This window comes from Lepus europaeus, chromosome 5 (assembly GCF_033115175.1).
Source record: "Lepus europaeus isolate LE1 chromosome 5, mLepTim1.pri, whole genome shotgun sequence".
NCBI lineage: Eukaryota > Metazoa > Chordata > Mammalia > Lagomorpha > Leporidae > Lepus > Lepus europaeus.
Genome location: NC_084831.1, coordinates 120,911,876 through 120,935,874, shown reverse-complemented (window position 1 = coordinate 120,935,874; position 23,999 = coordinate 120,911,876). Strand labels below are relative to the sequence as shown.

Here is a 23,999-nt window from a genome sequence, read left to right as displayed (position 1 = left end):
CTGGGGAAGGCTGTTTAATCCCTGTGATAAAATGAATATTATCTTTATGGGAGAATTGTGAGGATTATAGAGTTAAGACATGGCAGTGAAAGTGATGGACAAGCACTTGATAAATTTGGGAGGAAAACTTAGTTGATAAACTATTGGCATGTAGGAAATATGAATGTGATGACTGAGTCAGTGATGCTAATGAGAGATGATAATGTTATTGTCAAAGATAGAAGCAGTGGAATCTATCTCATTTGGAAGTAAGAATTGCGATTTGGGGGCAAGCCTTTGACCTTACATTTGGCCACACTCTTCTCTATAGAGAAAACCATTAAGATATTACTAGAAAAGAAAGGAGTTAATGATTTCCATTAAGAGATTTGTCCTAGTTTTTGAGGACTAGTTGTGGCTTTTAAAAAAAAAAAATACATTTACTTTCTTTTTTTTTTTTTTTTTTTGACAGGCAGAGTGGACAGTGAGAGAGACAGAGAGAAAGGTCTTCCTTTTCCGTTGGTTCACCCCACAATGGCCGCTGGGGCCAGCATACCGTGCTGAACCAAAGTCTGGAGCCAGGTGCCTCTCCTGATCTCCCATGCGGGTGCAGGGCCCAAGCACTTGGACCATCCTCCACTGCACTCTCGGGCCACATCAGAGAGCTGGACTGGAGGAGGAGCAACCAGGACAGAATCTGGCACCCCGACCGGGACTAGAGCCCGGGGTGCCGGTGCCACAGGCAGAGGATTAGCCAGCCTACTTTTATTGTTATTAAGAATCTGGGGCCAGCACTGTGGTGTAGCAGGTAAAATGGCCGCCTGCAACACTGGCATCCCATATGGGTGCCAGTTCAACTCCCAGCTATTCCACTTCCAATCCAGCTTCCTGGTAATGCACGTGGGAAGGCAATGGAGAAAGTCCAAGTGTTTGAACCTCTATACCTCATGGGAGATCTGAATGTGGCTCCTGGCTTCAGCCTGGCTGGACCCCCGCCATTGTGACTGTTTGGGGAGTGAACCAGTGGATGGACGACCTCTCTCTCTGTCTGTCCCTTTCTTTCTTTCTGTGACTCTGCCTTTCAAAGAAATAAAATAAATCTGGGGCCGGCACTGTGGTGTTGCGGGTAAAGTCAATGCCTACAGTGCCAGCATCCCATATGGGCACTGGTTCGAGTCCTGGCTGCTCCACTTCCGGAGCAGCTCTCAGCTATGGCCTGCGAAAGCAGTAGAAGATGGTCCAAGTGTTTGGGCCCCTGCACCTGTGTGGGAGACCCGGAAGAAGCTCCTGGCTCCTTGGCTTTGGATCAGCGCAACTCCGGCCGTTGAGGCCAGCTGGGGAGTGAACCATTGATGGAAGACCTCTCTCTCTCTGCCTCTCCTTCTCTCTCCGTGTAACTTTGACTTTCAAATAAATAAATAAATCTTTAAAAATTAAAAATAGAGTGGCTGGCGCTGTGGCATAGTGGGTTAATGCCCTGGCCTAAAGCACCGGCATCCCATATGGGCACCAGTTTGGGACCTGGCTGTTCCACTTCCTGTCCAGCTCTCTGGTATGGCCCAGGAAAGCAGTAGAAGATGGCCTAAGTCCTTGGGCACCTGTGCCCATGCGGGAGACCAGGAAGAAGCTCCTGGCTCCTGGCTTCAGATCCGTGCAGCTCCAGCTCTTTTGGCCATCTGGGGAGTGAACCATTAATGGAAGACCTCTCTCCCTCTCTCCGCCTCTGTCCACCTCTGTCCACCTCTCTCTGCCTCTCCTCTCTCTGTGTAACTCTGACTTTCAAATAAATAAATAAATCTTTTAAAAAATTAAAAATAGAAGTAAAATAAAATAATCTTTTTAAAAAAAGAAAGAATCTAGGCCGGCGCCGTGGCTCAATAGGCTAATCCTCCGCCTTGCGGAGCCGGCACACCGGGTTCTAGTCCCGGTCGGGGCACCGATCCTGTCCCGGTTGCCCCTCTTCCAGGCCAGCTCTCTGCTGTGGCCAGGGAGTGCAGTGGAGGATGGCCCAAGTGCTTGGGCCCTGCACCCCATGGGAGACCAGGAGAAGCACCTGGCTCCTGCCATCGGAACAGCGCGGTGCGCCGGCCGCAGCGCGCCTACCGCGGCGGCCATTGGAGGGTGAACCAACGGCAAAAGGAAGACCTTTCTCTCTGTCTCTCTCTACTGTCCACTCTGCCTGTCAAAAATTAAAAAAAAAAAAAAAAAAGAATCTAGGGAGTAACTATTTGACTTAAGGGTGAAGCTACTGGTTAGAATACACACATACCACAGCTGAGTACCCAGGTTTAATTCCCAGCTCTAGCTCCCGATTCCAGCTTCCTGCTAATGCAGACCCTGGGAGGCAATAGTAGTGGCTCATATAGTAGGCTTCCTACACCTACTTGGATTCAGTTTCCACTCTCTTGGTGCCCCTAGCCATCATGAGAACTTGGGGAGTGAGCCAGCAGATGGATACCTGCCCTTACGTTTATCTGAAATACATAAATTAGTTTAAAGATGAAAAAAAAAAAAGTTTTTTGATTATTATATTGGTTTGGGAATGTTTAGTTTAAAATGACATTGATATTCCCAAATGGAATTGTCTAATAAAGACAAAGTAGTTGAAGTACAATCTGTTGATTTTAGAAACATTAGCAAAGTTACAGCAGTAAAGAATCAGTGAATTTCACGTCATTGCTTCGTATTCTTGCGAGTTGTCTTGGCCAATGACAACTGCTTTTTTAGTCCAGTGAACTGTCCTATGGACTGAGAGATTCAGTGTTTCAGCATCACCTGCTTTGGCATGGCATTTCATAAATTTTACCTTGCTTTCATTACTATAACTTACATCTTGTCATTGTACATAAATACAGTGTTATGTAGTGGCAATGGCTGGTAGTACAAATAGTGTTTCTTTAAAGATTTTTTTTTTTTTTTAAAGAATTACACAGAGAGAGGAGAGGCAGAGAGAGAGAGAGGTCTTCCATCTGATGGTTCACTCCCCAACTGGCCGCAACAGCCGGAGCGACACCAATCTGAAGCCAGGAACCAGGAGCCTCCTCTGGGTCTCCCGCGCGGGTGCAGGGGCCCAAGGACCTGGGCCATCTTCTACTGCTTTCCCAGGCCATGGCAGCAAGCTGGATGGGGAATGGAGCAGCCAGGTCTCGAACCAGCGCCCACATGGGATGCCGGCGCTTCAGGCCAGGGCATTAACCCACTGCGCCACTGCGCCACAGCGCTGGCCCGGGCCCCAGTTTATTTATTTATTAAAAAGTCAATCACAGAGACAGAGAGATTTTCCATCTAATTCTTCAGTCTCAGGCTAAGGCTAGGCCAAGCTTAAACAAGGAGCCAAGAGCTCCATCGAGATCTCCCACATGGGTGGCAGGGACCCAAGCATTTGGACCATCTTCCACTGTTTTCCTAGGTATGTTAGCAAGGAGTTGGATCAGAAGCAGAAAAGTCAGGGCTCAAACTGACACTCTGATATAGGAAGCCAGCATTGCAAATGGCAGCTTAACCCTCTGTGCCACAATGCTGGCTGCACAGATAGTATTTTGTGTACTGATTCTTTTTAATCCACAAATCTTTTAAATACACACTTTTATGTTTCAATATGGTGCACAAGCTCATTTCAGGAGCTGTACCATCTACCATGTTAACATGACATAATTTGCCATTCTACTGTTAGTCCTTGGTTTTTGTTTTTGTTTTTTTTTGTTTTGTTTTTTTAAGGACTTATTTTTTTACTTATTTGAAGGGCACAGAGAGAGAGAAGGAGGGAGGGAGAGAGGAAGAGGGAGAGAGAGAGAGATTCTACCATTACTTCAACTTCCCAAATGCCTGCAAGAGCCAGGGCTGGGCCAGACCAAAACCTGGAGCCAGGAACTCCATCTAATCTCTCACATGAGTAGCCAGGACCCATGTACCTGGCCCATTTTCTACTACCTTCCCTGGTGCATTAGTAGGAAGCTGAATCAAAAACTGGAGCCAGGACTCAACCAGTATATCAGGATATCAGCCTTGGAAGTGGCAACTTAACCCATTAATTGTGATGCCACTCCCTCAAGTTAATGTTTTGCTATTTAATATGGCACTACTATGAAACTCTCATATAGATTTCCTTTTTATTTAGACTCTTAGAATATATTCTCAGTGGGCTGGTGCTGTGGCACAGTGAGTTAAGCCACCATCTACAGAGCCGGCATCCCATATGGTTGCCGGTTCAAGACCCGGCTACTCCACTTCCAATCCAGCTCCCTGCTAATACACCCGGGAAAACAGCAGAAGATGACCCAAGCCCGCACCCACATGGGAGACCTGGATAAAGCTCCTAGCTCCTTGCTTCATCTGGCCCAGTCCTGGCCATTGTGGCATTTGGGAAGTGAACCATCAGATGGAAGACTTCTGTCTCTTTGCCTCTGCTTTTCCCTCTCTGTAACTCTGCCTTTCAGACACTCATAAGATATTCTGTTAATTTAACGAATCACTGCCAATGCATAAATATACTTATTTCCCCACAGTTTTACCTGTTTTATGTATTCATATCTCAGTTTTGTTTTAAGATTTACTTATTTATTTATTTGTTTGAAAGGCAGTTAGAGAAAGAGTGGGGGATCATGCATCCACCAGTTCACTCCTCAGATGACCAAAATGGCTAAGGCTAAGCCAGGCCAAAACCAGGAGCCTGAAACTCCATCCCTGTCTCCCATGTAGGTGCAGGGATTCAAGGTCTTGGGCCATCCTCTGCTGATTTCCCAGGTACATTAGCAGGAAGCCGAATCAAAAGAAGAGCAGCATTAACTTGAATCTGTTCCCATAAGGGAAGCCCATATAGCTTCACAGGTGGCAACTTAACCTGTTACATCACAATGCCAGCCCCTCAGTTTACTTTTGATTCCTAAGTGTTTCATTGGTTTAATATTTGACAGCATCATATATTCTAGAAGTTCTTTCAGAGTGTGCATTTGTAGATTCTAACATTATTTTTTACATAATATTTTATTGTCTGTGAAATTACTTTTTTTTTTTTTTTTTTTTGACATGCAGAGTGGATAGTGAGAGAGAGAGAGACAGAGAGAAAGGTCTTCCATTTCCGTTGGTTCACCTCCCAATGGCCACTGTGTCTGGTGCGCTGTGTCTGGTGCACTGCGGCCGGCGCACCGCGCTGATCCAAAGCCAGGAGCCAGGTGCTTCCTCCTGGTCTCCCATGCGGGTGCAGGGCCCAAGCACTTGGTCCATCCTCCACTGCACTCCCAGGCCACAGCAGAGAGCTGGCCTGGAAGAGGGACAACCGGGACAGAATCCGGCGCCCCTACTGGGACTAGAACCCCGTGTGCCGGCGCCACAGGCGGAAGATTAGCCTAGTGAGCTGTGGCGCCGGCCTGAAATTACTATTAAATAGATGCAGACTTACTGATTATTTCCTCTCTTCCTGACCATAGTTCTGTGACTATGACTGTAACTAGATAAAGGAGCCTACATTTTGGATAGTTAATTGCTCCAAATTATACAACATGAAATAACATAAACAGAATTTGAATCCACATCTGTTTGATCTGAAAGTCATCATTCCACTATACCACACGGGTGATTGGATAAACAATTGTTTAAAGTACTCAAAATGTGAAATGTGGGTATTTACATAATTCCATCAATTATCTTACATCGTTTTGACTAGTCTGGGTGTCACATATATCCTTCACATCATATTGCCCTTCAAAGAAAAACTTAGCTCTAAGTAAAAAATAATGAATCATCAAATACAGTGCTGGCAACTTTATGTCATGAGAATATGATCAGTACATACTCCTGCACCTGGTACCATGATAGTGAGGGTGATATGCGCATAAATACATGAGAAATTAAGATATTTAATGGATTCCTATTTAATACATTAAAATTAATGCACATATGGGACCAGCAATGTGGCACAACAGGTTGACTGGCATCCCACATTGGTGCATCGGTTTCACTCCTGGCTACTCTGCTTTCGATACAGTTCCCTGCTAATGCTGCAGAAGATGGCCCGAGTATTTGGGTCCTTTCCACCCATGTGGGAGACCTACTTCAGCCTGAACCAGTCCTATCCATTGCATCCATTTGGGTAGTGAAGCAGCAGATGGAAGATCTCTACCTCTGTCTGTGTCATTCTGTCTTTCAAATAAATAAAATAAATCTTTAGAAAAAAATTTGGAATTGGCATTGTGGTGTAGCAGGTTAAGCTGCTGCATATGATTGCAGTATCCCGTATCGGAGCACCAGTTCATATCCAGCTGCTCCATATTTTACCAAGCTCCTTGCCAGTGCACCTAGGAAAGCAGTGGAAGATGGCCCAAGAACTTTGGCCCCTACCACCCATATGGGAGAACTAAGTGGAGTTCTGAGGTCTTAGTTTTGGCCTGGACCAACCCTGTCTGTCGGAGCCATTTGAGGAATAAACTAATACATGGAATGTCTTTCTCTCTCTCTTTCTCTGTCTGTCTGTCTCTCCCCCCCCCCCCCATTTCTGGCTTTCAAATTAATAAATGAATCTTAAAATAATAACAAATTAATCCACATAAGGATTCACTTAAATGGCATTACCTAAGGGTATAAGGTGGTTTTTGCCTTTCCTGTCTTTGTGTTCAAAGTTCTGTGTTTGGAAAATGGAAGGAAGTTACAAGATGTACTTTCACATCTGTGTAAGACTCTTATGTAAAGTCATACTCATTTACAAATACTTCAAGAAATACTTGATTGAGAACTACTTTTTTTTTTTTACAGGCAGAGTGGATAGTGAGAGAGAGACAGAGAGAAAGGTCTTCCTTTTTGCCGTTGGTTCACCCTCCAATGGCCGCCGCGGTAGGCGCGCTGCGGCTGGCGCACCGCGCTGTTCCGATGGCAGGAGCCAGGTGCTTCTCCTGGTCTCCCATGGGGTGCAGGGCCCAAGAACTTGGGCCATCCTCCACTGAACTACTTTTAAAACAAATAATTGGCTTGCGCCGCGGCTCAATAGGCTAATCCTCCGCCTGCGGCTCTGGCACACCTGGTTCTAGTCCCGGTCAGGGCGCCGGATTCTGTCCCGGTTGCCCCTCTTCCAGGCCAGCTCTCTGCTGTGGCCAGGGAGTGCAGTGGAGGATGGCCCAAGTCCTTGGGTCCTGCACCCTCATGACCAGGAGAAGCACCTGGCTCCTGGCTTTGGATCAGCGCCATGCACCGGCCGCGGCCGCCATTGGAGGGTGAACCAACGGCAGAGGAAGACCTTTCTCTCTCTCTCTCTCTCTCACTGTCCACTCTGTCAAAAAAATAAAAATAAAATGTTAAAAAAAAAAAAACAAATAATGAGTTGTTAGAATTAATTCAAATAAGTATTTCAAAAATGAATCCTGGGGCTGGCATTTTATAATCAAATTTTATTAAGGGATAAAAATTTAGTCCATTTCTAGAGACATGAAATACCTACTCTGAAAAATGCAGAAAACTATAAAGAAGACTTTCATTGTGTGTTTGCATAGATTATTTTAAATAATCATCCATTTTTTTTTTAATTTATTTATTTATTTGAAAGAGTTACACGGGGCGGGAGGGGGGGGTCTTCTATCCACTGGTTCATGCCCCAGTTGGCCACGACAGCCAGAGCTCTGCCGATCCAAAGCCAGGAGCCAGGAGCTTCTTCCGGGTCTCCCACAGGGGTGCAGGGGCCCAAGGACTTGGGCCATCTTCCACTGCTTTCCCAGGCCATAGCAGAGAGCTGAATAGGAAGTAGAGCAGCCTGGACTCGAACCGGTGTCCATATGGGATGCCAGCACTGCAGGCAGTGGCTTTATCCGCTATGCCACAGCACTGACCCCTGCATAGATTATTATTTTTATTATTATTGTATGAGCCTATCCTTATCCTAAAGATAATTTTTTATTAAAATTCCAGCTCTGCATAGTTTTTGTTAATTTGCTTATTTTTGTTTTGTTCTCTTTTCCAGTGTGTGGGTATATGAGGGGGTGTGGAATATGTGTATAACTTATTTATTAGAGTGGAGGATATACAAAATAAGGTTTCATTTCTTATATTTCAAACCTCTGCTATGTCCTTAGCTACTCAAATTAGAAGGAAATCCAGTCTTTTTTTTTTTTAAGATTTTATTTATTTTATTTGAGAGTTAGAGTTACAGACAGCAAGAGGGAGAGAGGTCTTCTATCCGTTGGTTCACTCCCCAAATGACCACAATGGCCAGAGTTGAGCTGATCAGAAGCCAGGAGCTTCTGCCGGGTCTCCCACGGGGGTTCAGGGGCCCAAGGACTTGGGCCATCTTCTACTGCTTTCCCAGGCTACAGCAGAGAGCTGGATCAAAAGTGGAGCAGCCAGGACTAGAACTGGCACCCATATGGGATGCCGGCACTACTGGTGGAGGATTAACCTATTGCGCCAGGGTGCTGGCCCCAGAAATCCAGTCTGTCTTCTCAGTCTCCCCTCTAAACAATTTCCAGGAATCAGCAATACTAGTTACCAATGTATTTGAAAAAGTTCGTGGACAAGTGGAATTAAAAGAGATTATTTTGATGTAAAAAATGTTTGAAATCCATGCAGTTTTCTATCACCTGTTGCAAAGCCCTCATGTACATTCTACATCTGATGGATTGTTGTTTCAGTATGCCATCCATCCATGTCAAACCCATTGGCTGATGCAAAGCGTTCCTCTTTACCTCAAGCACAGCCTTAAAATTCATTTTATGCAGCATTTTAGTTTTATAATGGTGCTGGTAGTGAGTCCTCTCAGTGTTCATAAGCCCTTAAGTAAACCTCAAGGTCCTCAAATTATTTCCTACCAGGTTCTGTCTGGGCTTCTTTGTGACAAAGGGTGTTCACTTCCACTTGCCCACAGTGGAGAATCTCTTAAGATCCTTAATTTTGCTTCAGACAGCCATACGTCCTCATATTCTTGATCCTAAAAAGTATGGAAAATTCTTTTTAAGTCCTGTTCCCCTGCCTCCAAAACTTATTTAGTCCTGACCTGGCATGATTTCCAGCAGGTACATTCATTTCTCTCAAATGAACATCTCACCTCTCTTCACCAGGAATGATCTGACCTCCATAGCTAGTTAAAATCATTCATACTGGTACATTTTAACTTTAAATGTTACATTATCAGGAATAGAGCTCTCTAGCTTAAGGTACATTAAAAAAAAAAAGATTTATTTATTTATTTATTTGAAAGAATTACAGAGTGAGATGGGGAGACAGAGAAAAGAGATCTTCCATCTGCTGGTTCACTCCCCAAAGGGCTGCAACAGCCAGGGCTGGGCCAAGCCAAAGCCAGGAGCCAGGAACTTCTGCCAGGTCTCCCCTGTGGGTACAGGGGCCCAAAGACTTGGGCCATCCTCTGCTGCTTTCTCAAGTACATTAGCAGGGCTACATCGGAAATGGAGCAGCTGGGAATGAAACCAATACCCATATGGGATGGCAGCACTGCCGTCGGTGACTTTACCTGCTACACCACATGCTAGCCCCCTGGATGTATTTTTAGAGAGAAAAAAAGTCTAGTTTTTCAAGGTGATTATCTGGCTAAATTTAACAGCAATTTATATTACTATATCAGACTTCACATCAGTTTGTAGCATTTTGGTAAATTTACAGTTTTGTTTAAGTAGAAACATGCTTTACTTGTATATAACTTAGTGATTTATCCTGTTTGTTTATCTAAACAAATGGCATTTATTTGGATATCTTCAACTATAGAAACCACAAATTTTTACCAGCCTTGATTAATTATTCCCAAGTAGAAATTTTAGAAAATTCAAAGTCTCACCTGAGCATTAATTTTTATTTTTATTTTATTTATTTGACATATAGAGTTAGATAGTGAGAGAGACAGAGAGAAAGGTCTTCCTTCCATTGGTTCATCGCCCAAATGGCCGTTACAGCCGGCGCTGCGCCGATCTGAAGCCAGGAGGCAGGTGCTTCCTCCTGGTCTCCCATGTGGATGTAGGGCCCAAGCACTTAGGTCCATCCTCCACTGCCTTCCCGGGCCACAGCAGAGAGCTGGACTGGAAGAGGAGCAACCGGCACTAGAACCCAATGCCCATATGGGATGCTGGCGCCGCAGGTGGAGGATTAAGCAAGTAAGCCACGGTGCCGGCCCCATCTGAGCATTCTTATTTTTTTAATTTTTTAATCCATCTAAAGTTTATTGTCTTATATATTATGACATACTATGAAAACATTGGTAGAGTATGGTGAATGCAGGATTACAGTTGAAATCATAAGAATGGAAGAACTCTAAATGAAACAAGCCAGAAATGTGCCATGGAAGGTAGAACTTAAAAGAAAGGCAAAAAGGAGGGCGTTTGCATGAGGGGTGTTTGGCAGTGTGCATATAGCAGAGAAGTCATCAAAAGAAAGAATAAGGCTGTTGACTGCTATAAGGCAATTTCTTCTTTCTAATTGAAGATAATTGTCTTGAATTAAAGAATAATTTAGTGTATACTTTCTGTGTTTACTACTCATTTATATGCCTTGACACTGTGTGTTATTTGCCCTTTATATTAAGGATTTGATTTTATTGAAGAATAAATCAGATGACTCTAAAGGAAGTGTTTAAAGTGCAGACTTTCGGCATCCTTCCTTTATAAGATTTTAAAATCAGGTTATAAATATAATTTGATATTTTGAGCTACCATTTTCTTGATCCTTCTTTATTATAGTCATGATTAACAGCATAAATGGGACTCCAAATCATACACTGAGTCAGAATGGCTCCCTAAAGCTCTAGAAACTTGAAAAAAAAAATGCAGTGGGAAGACATAGAAGACATATAGCAACATTTATTTACTAGGTTTGGAAAGTGTTGCTTGTTAATTCACTAGTAATTGTGAGTTAAGCTGGTCATACAGAATAGAAATGTTACTTGTAATATAGAAATATCATTTTCAGGGGCCAAAGCTTAGGTTAAGCCTTCACCTGCAGTGCTGGCATCCCATATGGGCACTGGTTTGAGTCCTAACTGTTCTACTTCCAATCCAGCTCCCTGCTAATGGTCTGGGAAGGCCTGGGACGAAGAGTGCAAGATGCCCAAGTTCTTGGGTCCTTGCACCCATGTGAGAGGCCCAGAACAAGCTCCTTGCTCCTGGCTTTGGCCTGGCCTAGCCCTGGCCATTGCAACCATATCAGGAGTGAACCAGCAGATGAAGGATCTCTCTCTCTCTCTCTCTCTCTCTGTCCTTCTCTCTGTATTTCTGCCTTTCAAATAAATAAATAAATAAATCTTAACAAAAAAACAAATGATGTAGTTTTCAGTAATGAAATATTAAAATTCCTATAAAACAACAATGAATATACTTTTTTTTTTTTTTAAATTTTTGACAGGCAGAGTGGACAGTGAGAGAGAGACAGAGAGAAAGGTCTTCCTTTTGCCGTTGGTTCACCCTCCAATGGCCGCTACAGCCAGCACGCTGCAGCCGGCACACCACGCTGATCCGAAGCCAGGAGCCAGGTGCTTCTCCTGGTCTCCCATGGGGTGCAGGGCCCAAGCACTTGGGCCATCCTCCACTGCACTCCCTGGCCACAGCAGAGAGCTGGCCTGGAAGAGGGGCAACCGGGACAGGATCAGTGCCCCGACCGGGACTAGAACCTGGTGTGCCAGCGCCGCAAGGCGGAGGATTAGCCTAGTGAGCCGCAGCGCCAGCCAATGAATATACTTATTACCACTGAACCATGTACATATGATAGGGTAAGGAGCAGGCATTAGGTCTAGAATTAAGACTCCAGTTGGGACACCTGTGCATCCCATGTTGGAGTGCCTGGGTTCAGCCCTGGCTCTACTGCTGATTGCAGCTTCCTGCTAGTATACACCCTAGCAGGCAGCAGGTGATAACTTGGATCCCTGCCACCCCCATAGGAGACTCAGCTGAGTTCCCAGCTTCTAGCATTGCCTGGCCCAGGCCTGCTGTTACAGGCATTTGGGGGTGTGAACCAGCAGATAGGACATCTGTGTGTATGTGTCTGTGTGTATATCTTTATGTGTTTCAGCCTTTCAAGTAAGTAAAAATTTTTAAAATGATGTTTAAGATGATAATTTTTGGGGCCAGCGCTGTGGCTCACTTGGTTAATCCTCCACCTGCGGCTCTGGCATCCCATATGGGCATTGGGTTCTAGTCCCGGTTGCTCCTCTTCCTGTCCAGCTCTCTGCTGTGGCCCAGGAAGGCAGTGGAGGATGGCCCAAGTCCTTGGGCCCCTGCACCTGCACGGGAGACCAGGAGGAAGCGCCTGGCTCCTGGCTTCGGACTGGCGTAGTTCTGGCCGTAGCGGCCATTTGGGCAATGAACCAATGGAAGACCTTTCATTTCTGTCTCTCTCTCTCTCACTGTCTGTAATTCTACCTGTCAAATAAATAAATAAAAATTAAAAAAAAAAAAAAAAAAAAGATGGCCAGCGCCACGGCTCAATAGGCTAATCCTCCGCCTTGCGGCGCCGGCACACCAGGTTCTAGTCCCGGTCAGAGCGCCGGATTCTGTCCCGGTTGCCCCTCTTCCAGGCCAGCTCTTTGCTATGGCCCAGGAGTGCAGTGGAGGATGGCCCAAGTCCTTGGGCCCTGCACCCACACGGGAGACCAGGAGGAGCACCTGGCTCCTGCCTTGGGATCAGCGCAGTGCGCCAGCCACAGCGCACCGGCCACGGTGGCCATTGGAGGGTGAACCAATAGCAAAAGGAAGACCTTTCTCTCTCTCTCTTACTGTCCACTCTGCCTGACAAAAAATAAATAAATAAATAAATAAAATAAAAATTTTTTAAAAATGATAATTTTTGTATTTTACCATTTAAAGTCTAGGTGGGAGCAGGTGTTATAGAGCAGTGAGTTAAGTAGCCACTTAAAAGTACTTGTTCGGCTGGCGCTGCAGCTCAATAGGCTAAACCTCTGCCTGCGGCGCCGGCACACAGGGTTCTAGTCCCGGTCAGGGCGCCAGATTCTGTCCCGGTTGCCCCTCTTCCAGGCCAGCTCTCTGCTGTGACCTGGGAAGGCAGTGGAGAATGGCCCAAGTGCTTGGGCCCTGTACCCACATGGGAGACCAGGAGAAGCACCTGGCCATTGGAGGGTGAACCAACAGTAAAGGAAGACCTTTCTCTCTGTCTCTCTCTCTCACTGTCTACTCTGCCTGTCAGGAAAATAAAGAGTACTTGTTCTATTCCTGGCTGCTCCACTTCCAATCCAGCTCCCTGCTAATAGGCCTGGGGCTCCTGCCATCCAAGCAGGAGACCCAGGTGGAGTTTCAGGCTCCTGGCTTTAACCTGGCCCAGCACTGGCTGTTGCAGCCATGTGGGGAGTGAATCAGCAGATGGGAGATTCTCTTTTCTCTCCCTCCATCCTTTCCTCCCTATAATTATACCTTCAGATAAATAAGTGAATGTTTAAAAATAAGTACAGAAAGAAAATAAAGTCTGTAAGTGGTTATGAGCTGCTCCAAAAAAAGTGTATAATGTGGGACATGTTTTTGGATGCAGCAGATAAGTTGCCTGTTGGGGTGCCCACATCCCATATCTGAGTGCGTAGCTCAAGTCCCAGCTCTGCTCCCACTTCCAGCTTCCTGCTGCTGTGCACCCTGGGAGGCAGCTGGTGATGGCTCAGGTACTTGAGTCCCTGCCACTCACATGGGAGACTGGATTGTGTTTCCAGCTTTGACCTAGCATATCCCTGGCCACTGGAGGCGTTTATGGAGTAAACAAGTAGATGAGAGCTCTCTTTCTCTTCTTCTTTGCCTCTCTGTCCTTCCTTCCCTCTGCCTCTTAAATAAATAAAAAATTATTTTTAAAAATTGAAAGAATGCAGTGTAATCATCAAATTATTGATTCTCCCTTGGGTCACAGTTCATTTATTTTAAGCACAGATAAATAATGATAGTGTTTGCCCAGGATGCTGAGTTCACAGTTAGCTTACTAATTTATAAGAAACATTCAGTGTTTGCAACCTTGCTTAGAAATTTTGAGCATTGTTAATGTTTTAATTGTATGTTATTTTTAACTTATTTAGCTGCTTTATTACAATAAAAATTCATGTATTCATTTTTTAAATTCTTATAAGAAATGGGCACATTAAGGCATGTATTATGTAAGCTGATATACAATTACTCCTTTTCTTTCTAGAATGATCTTTGCTGAGTGTTCCCCCAACACTTGCCCCTGTGGTGATCAGTGCTGTAACCAGAGGATACAGAGGCATGAGTGGGTGCAATGTCTAGAACGATTTCGAGCTGAAGAAAAAGGCTGGGGAATCCGAACCAAAGAACCCTTAAAAGCTGGGCAGTTCATCATTGAATATCTAGGGGAGGTTGTCAGCGAACAGGAGTTCAGGTAGGGTGGTAAATGGCGATACTCTGGTACAGTGGCAAAGATATGAGAATGGAGAATAGAAGACTTGGAATTTACTTCCACTTTAATCATTAATTGTCTTTCAATCATTTCTTTCTTCAGAAACAGGATGATTGAGCAATACCATAATCACAGTGACCACTACTGTCTGAACTTGGATAGCGGTATGGTGATTGACAGTTACCGCATGGGAAATGAGGCCCGATTCATCAATCACAGCTGTGACCCAAATTGTGAAATGCAGAAATGGTAAGAAAGCAGGAGAAGGTGAACCCAAGAATCCAACAAAACAGAAGGCATTGAAGGCAGCCAAAGGTCTACCATTCCACAATGTCAGTCAGTCTGGCCTGCAGGCTGTATAAGGCCTGTGAAATCATTTGGTCTGGCCCAGCCAAGGTGACCACAGACAGGACTCAAAATTCAATAAATCTATAGCAGGCTGATTTTTAAGTTGATAATTTTGTGTGTGTGGCATATAAATGATATAAATGCTCAAGTGGCCCTTGGTATGATAAAGGTTCCCCACCCCTTATATACAAAGCAGTTCAAGAAGTTCCCCATCATACCAAATCCTCCAGGCAGAGGAAGCTCCTAGTGTTTCTTCACTATCCTAACTACTAATTCTCAGAAAAATGCTATAGTAAGGATAGCAGTAATTCCTAATATTTATTGAATGCTTACTATGGTTTAGGCACCATCCTGTACTGGCTCATTCAGCCAGTGTATATTGTATACTTACATGCCAGGTAGATTTGTCACAATGAGAAATAAAAGAAATAAAATAGGAATTCCATCCTGTCAAGTAGGTTAGAATGGAAAACATATCTACAATGAAAAGACTATAAAGATTATGTGTAAACAACTGGGTGATTTGTAATTTTTTTAAGTTGAACAATTTTGGGTAATTTTAAGTTTTTTTAAGTCATAAGTGAGTATAGGGAAATACACAGATGTTAGGTCTATGTTTCCATCAATTTTTACAAACATCTATACCCATGTAGCCCATATTCCTATGAAGATATAAAACTTACTGATTTTCTTTCTGCCTCTTCACAGTCTCGTGAAAGCAAGCCAAAATCTGACTTGTATCATCACTTATTAGTTCTCCTGGTTCTAAACTTTGTGAATACACACGCTTGTGTTTCTGCTTCTTTCATTTAGCATAAAGTCTTTGCAATTCATCCATGTTGTTGAATAGTCAGTGGTTTGTTGCTTTTTAAATATTATTTTGTATGAATTGACCACATTTTGTTTATCTATTTTTGCTAAACAGCTTTGTATTTGAAAAGTTAGATGAACTATGAACAAATTCTTAGAAAAACACAGTTTACTAAAAATGACACAAGAAGAAGTAGCAAGTCTGAATGGATGGTGTAGCAGGTAAAGCCGCCACCTGCAATGCTGTCATCCCATGTGGGTGCCAGTTCGAGTCCTGGCTGCTCCACTTCCAACCCAGCTCCCTACTGGTATGCCTGGGAAAGCAGTGGAAGATGGCCCACGTGTTTAGGCCCTTGCACCTACATGGGAGACCTAAATGAAGCTCATGATCATTATGGCCAACAGATGGAGGATCTGTCTGTCTCTGTCTCTGTCCTCTCTCTGTAACTCTACCTTCCAAATAAATAAATAGTTTTTTAAAGAAATAGAAATAAAAGATTTGGTGTAAATTTCAGAAATCAATATATACAAAAAACAGTATGGAATTCCTCAAAAAAATAAGACTATCATATGATCCAGAAATGACACTACTGTGTCTGTATCCAAAGGAAATTAAAGCAGTCTGTTGAAGAGATGGCTGTACCCCTGTTTTTATTGCAGCACGATTCACAGTAGCTAAGAAATGGAACAACCTATATGCCCATCAACTGACATGCATGAAGAACCATGTGTCACACACTGAAATACTATTTAGCTATAAGAAAAGCTGGACTGGAATTCATTATGCTGAGTGAAATAAACCTGGCACCAAAGAGACAATACCACATAATCTTGTATGTGAAATCTAAAAAAGTTGATTTCAGGGCAGGTGTTTGGTACTTAACTCACCACCTGGGATGCCCATATGCCATGTAAGAGTCCCTGGTTTCAAGTCTCAGACCCACTTCCAAATCTAGTTTCCTGTTAATGTACTTGGGAGGCAACAGATGATGGCCCAAGTACTGGGGATCTTGTCACTCATATGAGAAACCTGGCTGGAGTTCCTGATTCCTGGCTTTGGTCTGGCATAGCCCTATCTGTTTCAGGTATTTAGGGAGTAAACCAGCAAATGAAAGATCTATCTGTCTCTATCACTTTTCCTTTCAAATAAATAAACTTTAAAAATTTGCTCTCACAGAAGTTGAGAATAGAATGATGATTATGAGAGGCTGTAAGGGCAAAGAGGGATAGGTAAAGTTTGATTAATTAGGTAAGAGAAAGATGTTCTGGTTATGGTAATTATAGATAATAATACACTGAATTTTTTTAACTTTTTTTTTTTTTTTTTTTTTTTTGAGAGCAATAGAGGGAGAGGTCTTCTGTCTGCTGGTTCACTCCTCAAATGGCCACAGTGGCTGGAGCTGGGCTGATCCAAAGCTAGGAGCCAGGAGCTTCTTCCAGGTCTCCCACATGGGTGCAGGGGCCCAAGCACTTGGGCCTCCTCCACTGCTTCCCCAGGCACACTAGCAGGGAACTGGATTGGAAGTAGAATAGCCAGGACTTGAACCATATGGGATGACAGATCTGCAGCCCGGGCTTTAACCTGCAGTACCACAGTGCTGGCCCCTGAGTATTTTTTTAAAGCATAAACTAGAGGAAAAGATTCTGTTTTTACCATACAGTAATGATAAATGTTGAAGAGATAGATGTGTTCATCCTGATTGCATCATTACACTATGTTATACGTATATCAAAATAATGTTGGGGTTGGCATTTGGCACAGGAGGTAAGCCAGTTGAGACCCCCTGTATTCCATATCAGAGTGCTTGGGTTTGAGTCCCAAACTGACTTCCAAAACCTGCAAATGCACACCTTGGGGTGCAACAAGTAATCGCTCAAGTACTTGGGTCTCTGCCACCAATGTGGGAGACCCAGATTGAATTACAGGCTCCTGCCTTTGGCCTGGCCTCACACTTGCTGTTGCAGGCATTTAGGAGTGAACCAGCAGCTAGAAGATCCCTGTCTCTGTGTGCCTTTCAAATAAATAAAAAATAAGTAAGAGATATTTTTAAAATAATAATGCATGGTACATCATAAATACATACAATTTTTATGTGTCAGCTACAAAAATAAATTTAAAGAAATGAATGTTGGGACAGGGGCCATTTGGACTAGTGATAAAGATCCTGCATCCCATATCAGAGTCCTTGGTTTAATACCCAGCGCCAACACCTGACCCCAGCTTCTTGCTAATGCAGACCCTAGGAGGCAATGGTAATGTCTGAAGTAATTGGGTTCCTGCCACTAATGTTGGAGACCTAAATTGAGTTCCTGACTTCTGGCCCCAGCCATTGCAGGCATTTGGATAATGAACAAACAAATGAAATCAATCAATATCTCTCTCTCTCTCTCTCTCTCTCTCTCTCTCTCTCTCTCTCTCTCTCTCTGTCTCAAATAAATAAATGAAAATTTAAGAGAGAATATAAGGGGCCAGCACTGTGGTGTAACAGGTAAAGTGGCCACCTGTAGCACCAGCATCCCATATGGTTGCCAGTTAGAGTGCTGGCTTCTCCTGGCTTCTTCACTTCCAATCCCATTCTCCGCTAATGCACCAGGGGAAGCAGAGGAAAATGGCCCAAGTTCTTGGGTCCCTGCACCCATGGGAAACCCAGGTGAAGCTTCTGGCTCCTGGCTTTGGTCTGGCCCAGCCCCAGTCATTTAGGGAGTGAACTAATGGATGGAAAATTGATCTCTCTGCCTCTGCCTCTCCTCTGTAATTCTTTCAAATAAATCTTTTTAAAATAAATAAAAAGATAATATAAAGTGAATAAAAATCAAAAGTACTTAATATAATTAGATATTTTGGTAAATGGGAAAACTATTTCATACTTTTTTAAAAAAGATTTATTTATTTGAAAGATTTACACAGAGAGACAGAGAGAGGAGAGGCAGAGAGAGAGGTCTTCCATCTGCTGGTTCACTCCCCAGTTGGCCACAATGACCAGAGCTGCGCCAATCTGAAGCCAGGAGCCAGGAAGCCAGGAGCCAGGAGCTTCCTCCTGGTCTCCCACACAGGTGCAGGGGCCGAAGGTCTTGGGCCGTCTTCTACTGCTTTCCCAGGCCATAGCAGAGAGCTGGATCCGAAGTGGAGCAGCCGGGACTAGAAACGGTGCCCATATGGGATGCCAGCTCTTCAGTCTTCAGGCCAGGGTGTTAACCTGCTGTGCCACAGCGCCAGCCTGGTACATTTTTTTTTCTTTAAGGAACTAGTTTTTTTTGTTTTTTTGTTTTTTAAGATTTATTTACTGGGGCCAGCGCTGTGGCATAGTGGGTAAAGCCACCGCCTGCAGTACCAGGCTCCTGGCTTCAGATAAGCGCAACTCCAACCTTTGCAGGCAATTGGGGAACAAACTAACAGATGGACGACTTCTTTCTCTCTCTCTCTCTCTCTCTCTCTCTCTCTCTCTGCCTCTCCTTTTCTCTGTGTAACTCTGACTTCCAAATAAATAAATCAATCTTTTAAAAAAAAAAAAGCAGATGGAAGACCTTCCTCTCTGTCTCTCCCTCTCATTGTCTAACTCTACCTCTCAAATAAATAAATAAATAAAATATTAAAGAAAAAAACACTTCCTAAATTCCGAGGGGAAAAATACTATGAACAGAAGATATTAGCAAAATTCATAGGGTAGTGTCCAAGCTAGCTTTTAATGTGTTCCTCATTGGTAGCAAGTCAGACGGAGAAGCTGTGGAGTCATACAACCTGGATATTGTTTCCCTGGATTTAAAAACTGTTTGATCGGCCAGGAAACTCTTGCAGTAATGCCAACATACATTCATACAAACCCAGCAACAGAATGATCTTAATCAGAATAAAGGAGAAATAACAAATGCAGAAAATTTATTTCTTAGAAATAATTCAATAGTATTGTTGAGTAATTGGGTACAGATGGAAAGGCAAGTTTGAAATCAGGGATTGTACCAGTTTTTCTATTAGCATCAATAATCCCACCCGTGAACTATATTCTTTCTTGCTAGGTCTGTTAATGGAGTATACCGGATTGGACTGTATGCTCTTAAAGACATGCCAGCTGGTACTGAACTCACTTATGATTACAACTTCCATTCCTTCAATGTTGAAAAACAGGTAAGAATAGTGAATATAGGCCGGCGCCGCGGCTCAATAAGCTAATCCTCCACCTGCGGTGTTGGTACACCGGGTTCTAGTCCTGGTCGGGGCGCTGGATTCTGTCCCGGTTGCCCCTCTTCCAGGCCAGCTCTCTGCTGTGGCCCGGGAGTGCAGTGGAGGATGGCCCAAGTCCTTGGGCCCTGCACCCCATGGGAGACCAGGAGAAGCACCTGGCTCCTGGCTTCGGATCAGTGCGGTGTGCCGGCTGCAGCGTGCTGGCCGTAGCGGCCATTGGAGGGTGAACCAATGGCAAAGGAAGACCTTTCTCTCTGTCTCTCTCTCTCTCTCTCTCTCACTGTCCACTCTGTCAAAAAAAAAAAAAAAGAAAAAAAAAAAGTTAATATAGAGAGGTTGAATTTTGTCGCTTATAATGCCATGAAACGTGAGCCTTCAATAATTATTAACTTGGAGCCAACCAGAAATACCTAAAAGATAGTTTTTCACTTTACCTACCTGGAATACTAGAGCTCAGTTACTGTTTTAGAACTCTAAAGAAAGAAATTGCCCTACCATTTTTAGTCTACAGTCAGTTCTTAACATTTTTGATGAGATTTTTCTGAAGTTTAATCTTTCTATTTTAGTGGAAGCCCATTTCTATTTATTATACTCTCAATCAGTTATTTACCTTCATCCATAGATTCTTTAGTTTTTGTATTTAACCTAGGATATCCAAACGCTCAGGCATCCTCCTTGAGCTTGTCCATGAGACTGCAGACTAAAGAAATTATTCTCTTTCCTTAAAAGCAACTTTGTAAATGTGGCTTTGAGAAATGTCGAGGAATCATCGGAGGCAAGAGTCAACGCATGAATGGACTCGCCAGCGGCAAAAGTAACCAGCCTATAACCACACATAAAAAGTCTGGACGGTCAAAAGAGAAGAGAAAGTCTAAGCACAAGCTGAAGAAAAGGGTGAATAATTATCTCATGGCTTTCTTTGAAAGCTGCTCATGAAGTCAGAGGCAATTACTGGGATAAGGGAATTACCAACGGGTGGCATCTTGGTGGTTTTAGGATTCTTGGAAGTGCCTTCTGATCCATCTTTTTATTTCTATGGTCTTACCCATCTGTTTTTCAGAAAGGTCATTTCTCTGAGGAAACCAATGAAAACATCAACACTCCAACAAGATTGACCCCCCAATTACAGATGAAGCCAATGTCCAATCGAGAGAGGTAAAAAAGATTTTCATACCTGAGTTCTTTTTACATTATGTGATTTCCTTGTCAATTTTAAAAATTATTAGGGCAGGCATTTAGTTTAGCAGTTACAGTGCTAGTTAGGATGCCCATGTTCCACATCGTAGTACCTGGGTTTGATACCCATCTCTGGCTCCTGACTACAGCTTCCTGCAAAGCAGTGGTAATGGCTCAAGTAATTTCATTCCTGCCACCCATGTAGGAGACCTGGATTGAGTCAGTGGCTCCTAGCTGCAGCTCAGCTCAGCCTTACCCATTAGGGGCATTTGGGGAATGAACCAGCAGGTAGAAATGCACTTGCCTACCCCCTCTCTGTCACTGTGCCTCTCAAATAAATAGTATTTAAAAATTTATTTACTTAAAAAGACAAGTAATAGAGAAAGGTCTTCGATTCTTTGGTTCACTCTCCAAATGCCTGCAACAGCAAGGCACAGGCCAGTCCAAAGCCAGGCACCAGGAATTCCATCCATGTCTCGAACAGAGGTCACAGAAACAAGTACTTGGGTCATCATCTGCTGTCTCCCAGGTGCATTAGCAGGAAGCTGGATCAGAAGCGGAGGCAGAGCTTCTTCACAGGCACTCTGATATGGAATGTGGGTATCCCTAGCGGTGACTTAACCCACTATACCACAATGCCTGTCCCTTTTGCTTAATTATTTTAAAAAAAGAATTAGTGGGTCCAGCATGGTGCTGTAGTGAGTTAAGATGCCGCCTACAACACCTGCATCCTATATGAGTGCCAGTTTGAATCCCAGCTATTCCACTTCCAATCCAGTGCCTGGGAAAGCAGCAGGAGATGACCAAGGTGCTTGGTCCCCCTGCCACTACATCTCTCTGCCACCAACAGTGGAGACCTGGATGGAGTTCCAGGCTCTTGGCTTCAGCCTGGTCCAGCCCAGGACTTTGCAACTATTTGGGAGTAAACCAGTGGATAGCAGATCTTTCTTTGTGTCTCTTCCTCTCTCTGTAATCTGTCTTTGAGATAAATAATTCCTTTTCAAAATTTTTTTTAAATTAGTGTGTATTTCTGTATAAAATTTTGGTGTTTTTTGGAATGTTTTGGCTTTTGAATCCTTACTTAATTTCCTTTTAATCCTTTGTATTAAAATTGTAATTTTAAATTAACTTAAAAATAGCTGTTCAGGGGCCAATCTCTTTCAGATAAATAAATAAAAATATTTTATAAATTTTATTTATTTATTTATTTGAAAAGCAGAATTACAGAGAAAGAGAAAGATAGATCTTCTGTCTGCTGGTTTACTCCCTAAACAGCTGCAATGGTCAGGGCTGGGCTAGGCTGAAGCCAGAAAACTGGAAATCCATCCAGGTCTCTCCCATGGATGGTAGGGGCCAGAGCACCTGGACCATCTTCTGCCACCTCCTCAGGCACATTAGCAGGGAGCTGCATTGGAAGTGGAGCAGCCAGAATTCTAACTGTCCTGGCTTATACAACTAATGTGATTTTGTTTACTTATTTTTAAAGTCAGAGAGAGATACCTTTCATCCACTGGTTCACTCTCCAGATGGCTGCAAAGACCAGGGTGGCCCAAGCTGAAGCCAGGAGTGAGGGGCTCCATTCAGGTTGCCCACATAAGGAGCAGGGGCCCAAACACCTGGGCCATCTTCCACCGCTCTTCCCAGGCCATTAGCAGGGAGCTAGATCAGAAGTGGAGCAGGCAGGACAGGAACTGGTGCCCCTGTGGGATGCTAGCATCACAGGTAGCAGCTTTATCCACTTTGCAACAATTCTGGCCCCACAACTAGTGTTTATTGATTAATAAAAGAATTTTATTCCTTCTTTGCAGGAACTTTGTATTGAAGCATCATGTGTTCTTGGTCCGAAACTGGGAGAAAATTCGTCAGAAACAGGAGGAAGTAAAGCACACCAGTGATAATATTCACTCTGCATCATTATATACCCGCTGGAATGGCATCTGTCGAGATGATGGGAATATCAAGTCTGGTAGGGCATGGGAGATATTCCTGTTCTGTAAGATCATCCTAAAAGTGATTTTGTTAGTCACTTTCTGTCTATTTAAAGATTCCTCTCAGTCTAGTCCAAAAAAGTTAGCATGCATATCTACTTGTTAAAGCATTAGTCAGTAATAACGTATCCTTCCCAGCTCTATAACTTCTCTATCTCTACCCTACAAAATAGGAAGAAACCACCTTCCACCATCCTCCACCTACATCACCTACATTCTGAGATAATCACTAGGCATTAGATGTTAGTGCACCATCTGTATTCCTACCTGAAAAATAACTTGCAGATGGAGAAAATAGTGATGCCAAATGTACTGTGGGGAGAAAAATGTCATTACTGTCATTTCAGAAGACTTTCCCACCTCATAGGTAGTCAGCAGTAGACACATATACCATCAGATTTCCTTGATCTAACCTCAGGAGTGACTGATGTAATAGCATTCCTGAGTTAAGGTATTACCAGAATAGACTGAAAGCAGAGGAACTGGCATGTATAAGCATTCTTTCTAATGGAAAATAAACTATGAAAATGATTGTGCTCTTCTTATATTCTTTTCTTCTCAAAAAGTAGAAACATTTTTGTATGATGTGTGAGGGAATATGCTGAGTGATAACTAAAAAAAATCAAATATTTGCCCAAAGTCGTACCTCCTTTCAGTGACTTAACTGGCATGAATCCTTTGAACTCATATCCCAACAGTGCAGATTTTCTGGTTTTACCAGTAAGCATTTACTGAGCGCTTATTTGAGAGTACTTCAAAAAGTTCATGGGAAAATGGAATTAAAATATTTATTTTGGTGCAAAAAAATTTTTGAAGGGCCAGTGTTGTAGAGTAGCAGATTAAGCTGCCACCTGCAATACTGGCATCTCATATGAGTGCTGGTTTGAGCCCCAGCTGCTCCACTTCCAATCCAGCTTCCTGCTAATGCACCTAGAAAACCAGCAGAAGATGGCCCAAGTGCTTTTGCCCCTGCACTCACGTGGGATACTTGAATGAAGCTCCTAGCTCCAGCCTGGTCCAGCCACAGCTGTTGCATCCATTTGGGGAGTGAACCAAAGGAGGAAGATTGATTGCTCTTTCTCGATCTCTCTCTTTCTTTCTCTCCCCTCTCTGCCTTTCAAATAAATAATTCTTTTTTAAAAAGTTTTGAAATCCATGCAGTTTTTTTCATACTGTGCATTTTTCCCATTAACTTTTTG

At 43.5% G+C, this 23,999-nt stretch overlaps 1 protein-coding gene across 7 annotated transcripts in view; it reads left to right on the top strand.

Annotated features, from left to right (window-relative positions):
- ASH1L (ASH1 like histone lysine methyltransferase) overlaps positions 1–23,999 on the top strand; it is a 236,081-nt gene that overhangs the window by 187,909 nt on the left and 24,173 nt on the right. For all 7 annotated transcript variants that reach the window (XM_062192443.1, XM_062192444.1, XM_062192440.1 and 4 more), the window contains 6 exons: positions 14,074–14,280; positions 14,401–14,547; positions 19,471–19,579; positions 20,366–20,530; positions 20,697–20,791; positions 22,621–22,778. In XM_062192443.1, coding sequence (XP_062048427.1) covers positions 14,074–14,280; positions 14,401–14,547; positions 19,471–19,579; positions 20,366–20,530; positions 20,697–20,791; positions 22,621–22,778 — 881 coding nt within the window. The remainder of the gene's footprint in view (positions 1–14,073; positions 14,281–14,400; positions 14,548–19,470; positions 19,580–20,365; positions 20,531–20,696; positions 20,792–22,620; positions 22,779–23,999) is intronic.